This window comes from Pseudorca crassidens, chromosome 19 (assembly GCF_039906515.1).
Source record: "Pseudorca crassidens isolate mPseCra1 chromosome 19, mPseCra1.hap1, whole genome shotgun sequence".
NCBI classification, from domain to species: Eukaryota; Metazoa; Chordata; class Mammalia; order Artiodactyla; family Delphinidae; genus Pseudorca; species Pseudorca crassidens.
Window position 1 is genome coordinate 42,413,160 of NC_090314.1, and position 13,008 is coordinate 42,426,167.

At 36.8% G+C, this 13,008-nt stretch overlaps 1 protein-coding gene across 2 annotated transcripts in view; it reads right to left on the minus strand.

Moving 5' to 3' along the window:
* The window catches only part of NPEPPS (aminopeptidase puromycin sensitive), a 97,341-nt gene that overhangs the window by 11,568 nt on the left and 72,765 nt on the right, over nucleotides 1–13,008 (minus strand). For both annotated transcript variants that reach the window (XM_067717012.1, XM_067717013.1), the window contains 7 exons: nucleotides 12,297–12,401; nucleotides 11,810–11,870; nucleotides 9,828–9,937; nucleotides 7,424–7,487; nucleotides 4,911–5,050; nucleotides 2,947–3,081; nucleotides 1,474–1,693 (listed from right to left, as the gene is read on the minus strand). In XM_067717012.1, the coding sequence (XP_067573113.1) occupies nucleotides 1,474–1,693; nucleotides 2,947–3,081; nucleotides 4,911–5,050; nucleotides 7,424–7,487; nucleotides 9,828–9,937; nucleotides 11,810–11,870; nucleotides 12,297–12,401 (835 nt within the window). The remainder of the gene's footprint in view (nucleotides 1–1,473; nucleotides 1,694–2,946; nucleotides 3,082–4,910; nucleotides 5,051–7,423; nucleotides 7,488–9,827; nucleotides 9,938–11,809; nucleotides 11,871–12,296; nucleotides 12,402–13,008) is intronic.

Genomic DNA, 13,008 nt, shown 5'->3' on the forward strand with positions numbered 1-13,008 from the left:
TCCAAAACCAAACTGCTGATTCCCTTTTGTACCCAAATCTGCTTCTACAGCAGTCTTCCCCGTCCCTGTATATGGTAACTTCACTCTTTCAGTTCTTCAGGCCAAAATTTGATGACTCCCCTCTTTCTCTCCACCACACAGGCCACCACCAAGTATTTTCAGTTCTACCTTCAAAACATACCCAGAATTTACTACCTACAAGTGCTACCTGCAACCAGCACCTAACTGGATTACTGAAATAGCTTTCTAACTTGTCTCCCTGCTTCCTCTTTTGCCTCCCCTGCTACAGTCTGTTCTTCACACAGCTGAGTAAATAAGTCATGTTCCTCTGCTTTAAACTCTCAAATGAGTTGCTCATACCACTAAATGTGAAAGTCCCACGGGTTCTATAGGAGCTGATATGCTTCCACCCTCCTCTCTCCCTCAGTTTCTCTGTCCTGACTTTACCAGCCTCCTTGTTATTCCTTGAACATCTAAGCATGCCTCTGCCTCAGGTCTTTTGTACTTGCTGTTTCCTGTTTGGACCATTTTCCCACTAGATATCCTCACAGGTCTCTCCTACAGGTTTCTGCTTACGCTCAAATATCACCTCACTAGTTTTCCTGCATTTTCCTGTCCACTCTCCATAAAACAGTGGCTTACTACTCCTTTTACTCCTGATCTACCTTACCTAACTTTATTTTTCTTCACGATACTTGCTGCCACCTAAAATATTATCTATTGAACTGTTTGCTGTGTCTTCCACTAGAATGTAAGCCACACAGGGTGATTTTTTGTTCACTGTTATACCACCATCTCCTAGTACGGTACCTGGCATTTACTGGGTACATAAATATTTGTTGAATCAATAAAAGAAAGACATAGAGCTCTAGATAATTGTTACTATTGTTCTTATTGTAAAAGACTGCCAGAATAAGAAGGGCAGGAGGAAATACCACCTTCAGTTATTAGCATATAGTAGAAAATAATTATATTTAAAGCCCTGTAATCACTATTCCCAACATTTAAATGACAGCAAAAGAGTAAATACAGGATTACAGAAATAAAGAGGACAGGATACATGGAGAAAGCAAATAACTCCTTTAATTCAGAAAACTGGCCCCTGTGTCTCTCAACACCTTTTCAAGCTGTACATAAGGTGCCTGGTATTTATGGTAAAATAATAAATAAAATAATCCAGAATGCCCTTTAGCTTTTCTTTACTAAAAATGGGCCTTTGGAACTTTGTGAAAGACTTCTATTTCCACCATTTGCTCTGTGCATATATCATATTTAGCAACAAATACACATAGCCACCACTGTTTTTATGTAACTTCACCAGGAGGCTTAAAAGTCCTAAGTCTTACTAGTTAGCTGAATACACAGTAACATCCAGCAGACACAAAGATGATGCTATTGTTATTGTTAACCACAGCTGAGTAAAAAAAGGACCAATTTCTGATCAATTCTTTCCCCATTCAGTACATCCATTACCTTCTCCAGGCTTGGGGTCCCAGCCCAGTCTCTCCCCTATAGGTGAAAAGACATCTTTCACAAACTCCTGGATTTCCTCATAGAAGTCTGTGTGGGACAAGAGAGTTGAGAGAATCCCCAGGTTACAGCTCAGGTCGCTCCATACAGTATAATTGGGCTCATTCACAAAAGCCTCCATGACTTTTAGAACCTCTACAGTGCTAATGATTCCAGCTCGAGCCTGGGATAGGAAAAAACATAAATTAATCTAGTCTTCAAACAAAAGCAAAACAAAAAACACAAGCATGTATTTTTGGCATTATCTTCTGCTAGTTAGCTATCCCTTAAGGAAGAGACTAGACTATATAAGCTCAGACTACTACAGAATTTTATAAAATAAAAACTGTATTATGACACCATTCCTTACTTTTTTGCTATTTATAGAAGAGCCACTTTAAAAAATTGCTAGAATTCCACCAATTTAGAAAAAGAAAGAAAACAGTTAACGTCCTATTTCTATTCAGTTTCCGGGGTCTTGGCATTGTTTTTTATTTTGAAAATTTTCATACTTTCAGAAAAGTTGCAAAAACAGTTGGGGCTTTGGTTTTTGACAGAGGCGCTTTCAAAACTAGACCTGCAAACTATGTCAACGTCAGCCTGTCCTTTACTCATTTCTAAAAGAAGGCAAACTGGAAGGCACTACAAATTCAGTCCTTTCAGAACTGACTAACAGAGTCAGGAAAAAGAACTTCTGTTACAGCAGCCAACTGCACAAACACACCACTCTCCTGGGACAGGTCTCTCTCAGCAATGAAATCAGCAGATGTGAGGTTTTGTGCATCAATGCTAATCTGTGTTTATACAAAGGAGGAATCCAAAACCAGTTACTGCAGAGGGGAATGAAAATTTCAAGTCCAATTAAAGGAACACTAGGAGGAATCTGACAATTTTATCACAGAGACATCTAGAAATTATCTAACCTATGTTTTGGGGTCATAAAGATAATACTACTAATTGCTCCTTAAAATTTTTTCTGGAACAAAGCTAAATATAAATATAATTCTAAAGCTAATGGGATATTATAATTTGAATAGTAAGGGAATGTTAAAAAATTCTACTAGACTTTCCCTGCAAAGTATAACCACTATTTTAGAAAAATATAAATCATTCTGAATTATTTTTAAAAACTACATAAGTAGAGAAATTTCTTCAAGGTTCGTATCTATGTGTGTTGAAAAGAATTTTTGCCTTACAAAGGATAGTTTAAGTATAGTTGCAAAAAGCTGGCTTAGGAGTAATAAAATGAGATTTGTTTGTGGTAAATTATATAGGTTCAATCTTGTCATGTTAATTAATAATTAGTCATTTGCTTTGGTACTAAAGGCATTCAACCTTCAGGAAGAACTATATTCTTCTAGTTATGTTTCAGTCAGGCACTCCAGGAAAAACAAAATCCTTTAATCAGCAAAATCCATCTTACTACTGGAGGCTCACCAAGGAGAAGAGGTCATTCTGTAATCCAAGTCGATCCACAGGGGGCAGAGAAAGGTCACGAATGCCTGGTAATAAACTTTCCAGCATGGCTGAGCTGTATTGGGTCCGATAAAACCCAACTGTTCCCAGGTTTAACTGAAAAGATATACAACAGGTATTATTAAGGAGCTGCATTTATTTTTTAAATCAATTTTTTGTAGGTATGAAAGAAGTTCTAGTTTTAGTATATCTGGATGAAAAACAACAAAGATCATTTATGCTAACAGACAAATTATTAAAATGAAACAACATATAAAGATAGTAATCAGTTGTCAAAGATGAATACAGAGGCAAAAGAAAACAGAAACTTGGCATAGTGGGAGGCAAAGTGAGTGACAGTGAAAAGAACATGGCTGAAAAGGAGGATATAATGCGGCTAAGTTTCTATTTCTAATTTCAGTGAATGGTTTTCAGTTTACAGAAAACATTTACTACAAAATAAAAATACTTGGACAATAAAATCTTTGAGGAAGACTAAACCTTTACAAATACTGATCTAATGAGCCCAGAGCCTCAATAGAATAACAACTGTCAGGTCCTAGATTTTAAAGAATTACATGGAGTTAAAAGGCAATTTCATATGATTTTTGGAGTGAGGTAATCATTGACTATCATTATTTTCTATAGGCTATTTACCAACAGTCAAAAATATTTTTGATAATATTTATATGCAAAGTATTTTAATGATAAAATGACAGTATAAGATATAAATATTTTGGGCTTCCCTGGTGGTGCAGTGGTTAAGAATCCGCCTGCCAATGCAGGGGACATGGGTTCGAGCCCTGGTCCGGGAAGATCCCACATGCCTCAGAGCAACTAAGCCTGTGCGCCACAGCTCTGGAGCCTGTGAGCCACAGCTACTGAGCCCGCGTGCCACAACTACTAAAGCCCGTGCGCCTAGAGCCCCTGCTCTGCAACAAGGGAAGCCACCGCAATAAGAAGCCCACACGCTGCAACGAAGAGTAGCCCTCACTCGCTGCAACTAAAGAAAGCCCACGCACAGCAACGAAGACCCAACACAGCCAAAAATAAAATAAATTAATTTTTTAAAAAAGATATAAATATTTTACTATTTATATATATTTAAGTCACTTCATATTTCTAATACAGTAATTATTTTATTGATTCCCTTTATCTTTTACTATAAGAATAACACCTTTATTTACCTAATTACAATCATAGTGTTTTTTCTTATAAGAAAAATTTCATATTGCTACATATGTTCCAGAATGTAATTTCAAATGGTAATATAGTATTCCACTGGGTACATTATAAAAATATATTAAAAAAATTAAAACAGAGGGAGAAATAGTTCTGCAAGCACAAAAGCCTGAGACAATGTATAATTCCTATTAGGAACCTATAATTGGGAGAAAAGTCTGTAACAGATACTTTCATTATGAAAGGCAGAGTACAGAATAATGAAAAATAATATTTACTGACTCTTAGTGTTGTGAAATGGCTTTAAAACACCAGCTAAAAGTAATTTCACATTTCAGTGACACAAACTGATTATTATATGTCTGATCTCACTTGATTATAGTTGTACATGCACAATGACAACACATCACTGAAGTTAACATGTCATTACAATGACAGGGCAGTTTGAAGTTGCAAGACTACAAATGTTTTGGTTAATGTGACTTTATACATAGACTACTAGTTTTTTCCTGTTTAATCCTATCCCTTTGTAACTGCTTATTGACCACTCCCTTACCTGACATAAAGGCAAATATCTAGACAATACTATTTGAAAGTTGGCCCTAAATTTCACACAAGAAAGTTCAGAAATGTTTTTTTCTTTTCAAGTCCTAGTCCAAAATGAAGCAGTAGAATTTAGAGCCAGCCATAAAATGAATAAAGGAAATGAAAGAAATAAATCAATTTAGGTAAGATAAAAATGGCCATGTCATTTCTGGACTCACCTTCACCCACTGGTCTGGTTTGACATCTTTTAAAACTACATTCATCTCTGGCTTGTCCATGAGAATCTTCATTTTGGCATGGCTGGAATCTTCACTAGTAGAGATTGTGATAGGAACCATCCACTGGGGACAGTCTTCTCCTTAAGCAAGAGAAGAACAAAGAGGAAACTTGAAAAATAATTTCTCACTGGGAGAAATAGAAGGTAAAGTAGAGAGAGAGGAGTGGTGTCCCATGCATGGGTTTGAATCCAATTGTTAAGCCAATAGCTCATTTTTAATGGTACATGAACTCTTCCAGGTAACCTGAATAATAATAAGGAAGAGAGAATTTACTAATGAAATCACAATAGCCTATAAAAAAGAGAACACTGTGTTTACTTGTAGAATCACAAATACAACAATTTTAATTTAATTGTTGTTTTCCCCTTTCAGAGCAAAAGAAATAATGATTTTACTAGTAAGAGACATTTCGAGTGGGTTAAAGCTCTCACATAGCACTTAAAAACAAATTCTAAGGTGCAGGGCTTCCCTGGTGGCGCAGTGGTTGAGAGTCCGCCTGCCGATGCAGGGGACACAGGTTCATGCCCCGGTCCGGGAAGATCCCTACATGCTGCGGAGCGGCTGGGCCTGTGAGCTGCGTCCGGAGCCTGTGCTCCGCAACAGGAGAGGCCACAGCAGTGAGAGGCTTGCGTACAACAACAACAACAACAACAACAAATTCTAAGGTGCAATTCTTAACAGGTATATACACTGCTGAGAAACTGAAGGGCTGATTCTATTTCTGCGACAGATAGGATACACCTTGGGAGCTGCTGGATTCGAACACTGAGGAGTCACATCTAAAAGCCAAAGCTTTTGTAAGGCAAATACATACACTCTCTTAGGTATTATACAGCAAAACAGATTTTGCATTAAGATGCCAAACAAAAGAGAGTCATTGCCCAGTACATTAATGAAACTATCTTAATAAATTATATAGCTTTATGCTATCAGGCTAAACCACAAATGAAAATTCCCTCCTGACACTGGGATAATTCAGGTTTTAATAATGCCTAGAGTGGTCACAGAGTATTGGAAAGACCTGCAAAACCTGTCAGTCCTACAATGCAGATTGCAGATATGTGCAGAAAACAGCAACTGTGACACTATTTATTTAGATAATAAACATGTCACCTCACTTGTCAGACATATTTATTAAGAGTAACTCTCAATGCTAAGACTAAGGGTTGAAGGCTGTACCTCTTAAACCTAGTAGAGTGCATCATCATTTGGTGGGTGGAACATGAAAAGGCATTGGTGATTCTGATATACCCTTCCCCCTGTTGGGAACTACTATTTTAAAGGAAGTGAGAAAGGTGCAGAAAAACAGTTTACTTCTTGATTTTTCAATTCATCTTTCATTCCCTGGGTAAAAGAGTCTATTGTCGGGCTTCCCTGGTGATGCAGTGGTTAAGAATCCACCTGACAATGCAGGGGACACTGGTTTGAGTCCTGGTTCAGGAAGATCCCACACGCCGTGGAGCAACTAAGCCCGTGCGCCACAACTACTGAGCCTGCACTCTACAGCCCGCAAGCCACAACTACTGAGCCCAAGTGCCACATCTACTGAAGACCACGCGCCTAGAGCCCGTGCTCTGCAACGAGAAGCCACTGCAGTGAGAAGTCCACGCACCGCAACAAAGAGTAGCCCCCGCTTACCACAACTAGAGAAAGCCCATGTGCAGCAACGAAGACCCAACACAGCCGAAAATAATTAAACAACAACAAAAAAGTCTAATGTCATGTAGAAATACTTGAAAAAGCAGAGTTGAATGATAGTTAAGGGTATAAACTTAAGGATTATAAACTTATATAATCCAACTATTTTGTTTGAATTCCTACTCTTTGACTTATTATATAGGTTATCTTGCACAATTTAACTTAGTTAGCTATGCCTCAGCTTCCCTATTTGTAAACAGAAATAATATGACCTACCTAATAGGGTTGCTGAGAGTATAAAATAAGGGTCAGTTATAGTGCTTAGCACAATGACTGGTACATAATAAATCTAAATAATCATTAGGCTTTATTTATTTGCTTAGTTACTTACTACGCCCAAGAATTAAAAAAAAAAAAAGTAGCCACAATGTATACACTTGGTACACAAATATACCAAATGTACTTAGCACACGAGTGCATAAGACTTAGTACACAAATGCATACCAAGTCTTCTTCTAGGGATTAAGGTTAGAGACATCCCTTGAGTGTTCCTATATTTCTTCATTCATTACACCCCCAATAACACACAGAGACATGGACTTTCAAAAATCTAAGAATATGACAATACTACAAATACCCCATGAATCTCCTGTTTTGACTTCCTAGATTTCGTTTTTATTCTATTACCATTACCTTGTTTCTGTTTAATTCTATTAAAAATATTTTTAAATGGATAATTATTTCTTACTAGTTGGAACACTATGGTATGGTATCCAAACTCACTGATCAGCTCCCACTCATAGCCATTTGCTTACCAACATATGGTCCACTGGCACAGAACTTCCTTTGGGACAACCTCAGTAGTCTGTCATCTTCTATCTAAAGAAGCAAAACAAAATAAAGGCTGTAGTAGCAACAACACTTTTTTTTTTGGAGGGGACGACATCTCTGTGACAAAGCAGACGTGAAACCATATAGCCAAATGGCTCCTGAATATACAAAATGCAATGGTGATAAAGAGCATGATACTACAGAATGGTAGAAAAGTCACTATTTCGCATTAAGGCCTCAAAATAACAATACTCTAAAAATTAAAGGCCAGGTGCTATGAAATATTGCTCATGTGAAGAGATATGTATCCAGATAAGAACTTCAAAGTGTTAAAGTTTTCAAAAAGGATACATAGTTAACCTTTATCGAGGAAGGTTATGTCTTCAGCCTTTTCTACTTCCAAAAAGTGGCAACATTAAATTAGCATGGGGACTCAATATTCAGAATTCAAATTCTGAATTCAGAATCCAAAGTCATTTTTAGAACAACTGACAAACATGAAAGCAGCACACACCTTGTTTCAAAGGATGAGCTTTGCAATGAAACACAAAAAAAAGTCGGGGAGAGGTACTGCAATAAACTAAAAAGCCAGAAGGAACAAAGGCAAGTACATATTTTTAAAAAACTACTTCAACAATATGCAATCTTTTATTTAGTTATCATTTGTTACTATGCCCTAGACATTTTAAATAATGCAAGATAAAACAATTTTAAGATCACTTAAATCAAACACTAAATTGGGTCAATGACCTTTATAAAGGGATAAACTGCAAGAGACAGAAATGAAAAACTAAAAAATTTGAGTGAGGAAGCAATGGCCACTTTGATGCCATAAAGAAACTACTAATGAACTTAAATACGGATACTACATCACTGATTAATTATGTATCACATAGATTTCCTTGAAAAAGTTATTAGGTGACTTTTAAATTGATTCAGAAATAAAGCAAAAATATTTAAATTTAGGGAATATAAAGTGAGATACAGATCATAATCAAGATACAATGTTGCAGAGTTCTCCTATCTGTAAAAGAACTGAGCCATAGACAGGCTTTTTATTGTAATGTAAAATGGAGGATTAGTTTGGCTGTGCTTGGAGACAAAAAAAAATGCAGAGAAAAAGTAAGATCTTGAAAGTAGCTTGATGGAAAAGTTCGCTGAGTCTCAATAACATTGGGAGGAAGTGGGGTATTAGTGTCCTCTCTTCTGATAAACTAGAAAGAAACAGAATGGTCACAATGACAGCTCACTAAAGTTTTAGATATCCTTTCTCACCAAATATGATTAATTGTGTTCCCTAAACTGCCTTTTCAAATGCTTGCAGCCAATCTAACTGAGAGGTTCTCCAATGTATGTACTTTATTGCCACATCGAGCCTTTGTAAAATACTAGCTTCATGGACAATGCAGAACCACAAGGACAAACACATATCTAAAAAAGAGCTATGAATCCTCCTCCCTAAAAAAGAATGGAATTAATTCCCTATGCAGCTTATAAAACCATGGCAAAGAAATTTAAGAGAATGATTTCATTAAGACAAACTTTCTGGTATGCATTATAGGTTGATGGTAATTCTCAGTACTGTTGGAGGACAACTCATTTTGAATTACACCTGTCTGAATTCAGATAACAGTTCAACTAATATGAATGCAATTCTAATCAAAATCACAATGCCATCCAACATTAAAAACTAATTTTAGGGCTTCCCTGGTGGCGCAGTGGTTGGGAGTCTGCCTGCCGATGCAGGGGACGCAGGTTCATGCCCCGGTCCGGGAGGATCCCACATGCCGCGGAGCGGCTGGGCCCGTGAGCCATGGCCGCTGAGCCTGCGCGTCTGGAGCCTGTGCTCCGCAATGGGAGAGGCTGCAGCGGTGAGAGGCCCGCGTATCGCAAAAAACAAAAAAAACAAAAAACAAAACAAAAAAAACCCTAATTTTAAAGAATGATATTATAAACGGGTGTAGTTGAATTTTACCAAATCCTTTTTATGCAACAGGTGAGGTCATTATGTGGTTTTTCTAATTTGATTCTGTTAATGTAGTGACTATGAGTCAATACATTGACTGTTTTTTAATATTAAACCAACCTTGCATTCTCAGAAAAAACCTCATTTGGTGATTTGAGAACTATATCAATAAGGTTACAGTGTTTTCCTTGGGGACAGTAAGGGCAGACAATATTTTGTTTTCTACCATAAGCATGTATAATTTTAAAGACATGGGGGTAAACTGTTTGGTATAGACATAATAAATCATTGAGAAAAGAGTATAAGGGCTGGCTTAAATCTTACCTAGAATACTTAAAGGACAGAAAAGCAAATTTGATAACACTGACTGAATTTCATTTAATACAATATCAAAAAAATTGAAGGACTTTTTATAAGTTTACCTGTTCCGCTTCCACATAAATGAGGGGGAATCCCATTTGTTTGGTCCAGGTATTCATCACAGCGGCTATAGGTTTACCACTGGCATTTTCTAAACTTTCCCAGAGATCCTCTAGAAGATATACAAACAATGAAAATCTAAAATGTTTCCATTTTTATTTTCCTAAACAAACCAGAAATTTTATATAACTCTTGGCACTGCAACACTGACCAATTTTGTGGTTCTTTCAGGTTCAGGAACAGTGGGCCAAATTAACGTTCCCCTTGCCTTCCCATTAAGTGAACTCTATGGTCTTATATTCTAAGATGTTCTTAATTGTTCCAATTTATTAAAAAATTACAAGTTATAAACAAAAGACAAACAGGTGAGTTCAAACAAGAAGAAACAGAAACAAACAAATGGAAACATATTCAAGGTCACTACTAAACAATCATTCACAAACTTAAAACTATTATACCCATTCAATTAACAGAAGTTAAAAAATACTCAATGCTGATGCTGTTTTTGACCCATATGGTCAAACAACTCTGGTGGTAGAATAAGCAAAACAACAATACAATGTGGTACATACTATAACAGGGGCAAGAACAGAGAAAGAAAAATCCAAAGAATAAAGGCTTCACAAGAGGTAAACTTTTGGTCTGCAGCTTGAAGAGGAGTTGTTCATTAGACAGTGGGAAAAAGAGCATTCCAGGTAGACAGAATAAAGGTACAAAGAGGTAAATAAAAAGGAATTCGCCGGCGTCCAGTGGTTAGGCCTCTGAGCTTTCACTGCCGTGGGCCCGGGTTCGATCCCTGGTCAGGGAACTAAGATCCCATAAGCCATGCAGCACGGCCAAAAAAAAAAAGAGGAAAGTATAAGAAATGACAGAAAATGTCAGTACAGCAATACATTCAATAAGCTGAAGACAGAGGCGCATGTGTGGGAGCAACAGGCCATGAGGCTAAAAAAGTAGGCAGGGGTTGAACTGTTCAAGACTGTATGGCTTACAAAGAAGTATAGACTTTATCGTGAAAGGAATGTGGCATCTCAAGTGTTTTTAATCAGTAGGGTGATGTAATTAGATATTCACTTTAGAAAGATAACCCTAGCTAGCCTCAGAGTGAGAGATGAAACTGAAGAGAGTGGGACAAGGCGAGTAGTAAATTAGTAGTGAATTCCAGGGGAGAGATTAAGAAAGCATAAATTAAGGGCGGGGCGGAGACAGTAGACAGAGAGCACTACAACTGCTACAAGAGGATAAAAATCATGGATGATTAACGGGAATGTATTTGAACTGCCAATTGTCTTTCATAAGTAACAAAAACAAACCAAAAAAAGTTACATGGTACACCCTGTACCAGTTACACTTTGGTAAGCTAAAGTACGGTCCATGAACTAGTAGCACTGGCTTCACCTGGGAGTCTGTTAGAAATGCAGACTCTCAGGCCCCACCCCAGACCTATACTAATGACATTACACAAATCTTGTATTTTAAACTATTTTTGTTCACTAAGGAACTCAGCTTCACAGTCAATCAACTATTACACCTTTATTCTTCCTTTTGACTCTAATATCTAATAGACCATCATAAAATCTTAAGAATTTACTTCATTGAAAATCTGTAGTTCCACAAGTTCACTCCTACAAATGGTTAATTTGCAGCTATTTTAGTGGCCAATGGTCAACGAAGGGCAACAAAACCCACAAATCATCAAAAAGAACAAGCTCTGGTAAAGTAAACAGAACTTTTCAGACTCTTTAAAGTGACAAAACATTGAGCTGTGGAAAGCAGACTACTGGAGGATGACCAAAAGGATAATAGGTCCTGATTCATGTTGTTGATCCACGATGTAACACATCTTCAAATACGTCGACTCTATTTCCTATCCAGCACATGGAAAATTAAGTATTTAGAAAAAATAAAATGTCACACTCTAGATAGTATGCCAACACTTTCTCTCCATTTCTATCTCAATGGATTATTGAGATAGAAAGATTACCTGTGGCAGCATTCTTTTGTTGAAACTTGGTTAAATACATGTTCATTCCTTTCTTAAAGTCCTGAGAAAACACAATTTTTAAAATCCAGGAGAGTCAGAACTTAGAATTATAGTATATTTTGAGTATATAGTACTCAAAAACTAATTTACTCAAATTACTTGACTGTTAGATTTACTAAAACACATGTATCCCCCTAATGTCTACTACTTTCTGTTTAAAAATGCATACTCTTTGCCTTCTACTTTTGCTTTTAAGTTTTATACCAGACTTCCACCAACCCCCAAAACATATCTGCAACATCATTCATCTCAGAGACCAAAATAATCAGCATAAAAAGAAATAAAGACAAGCCAGAGTACTATCCTTATAAATTCTAGAAAAATTACTTAGGAACTTAACCTAAATAAAATCAAACTTTTTTTTTTCATGCAAAACTCTATGGCTTCAGCATAAAAGAATGGAAGATTTTTTAAATTGCTTTTTTACCTTATCCCCAATGTAGTCATGTAGCATTCGGATGACAGATGCACCTTTGCTATATGATATAGCGTCAAATATCTCATCAACTTCAGAAGGATGGCCCACACTGACCTAGCAGACAGTGTGATTCAAGGTTATGACAGGAAGCAGACAGCCTGTAATACTGAATTACATAAAAAGCTTTCTAGGAAAACCCTTCTAAATCATAAGATACTTTTTCCCTTTAGGTGACTCATAATGTGTAATTGTTTAAAAGGGCTTAATAACTAATACTAATAAAATAGAATATATAACACAATCCCCATCATCTCTTAGGACCTGGGTTCCAACCTTGGCACTGCTTTGCTGGGAGGCAAGTCACTATTGATCTCTTTGTGGGTAGGGAAGTGAGGGTAAGGAAGGGAGAGATGAAAAACATTTGACGTCTTGCACTAATTGTAATGGCTTACAGTTACACAGGACCCTGGTTAAATATGTCCAGGTAGACTCTAAGTCTAGCTCTTTAGAGGCAAAATTTATACAGATAAACTAGCTGAAATAAGGACAGGCTAAGTCAAAAGAATTAAAATATTTATATAAAAACAGACAATGACAACAATAAAAAGTATGTTCAGAATTTTCTCTGAAACAACAGAATCATACTACCCAACAGCTATGGTTCCCCCACACTATTCAATAAAAATCTATTTAGTGAATGCTTATGGGTACAGAGCACTTG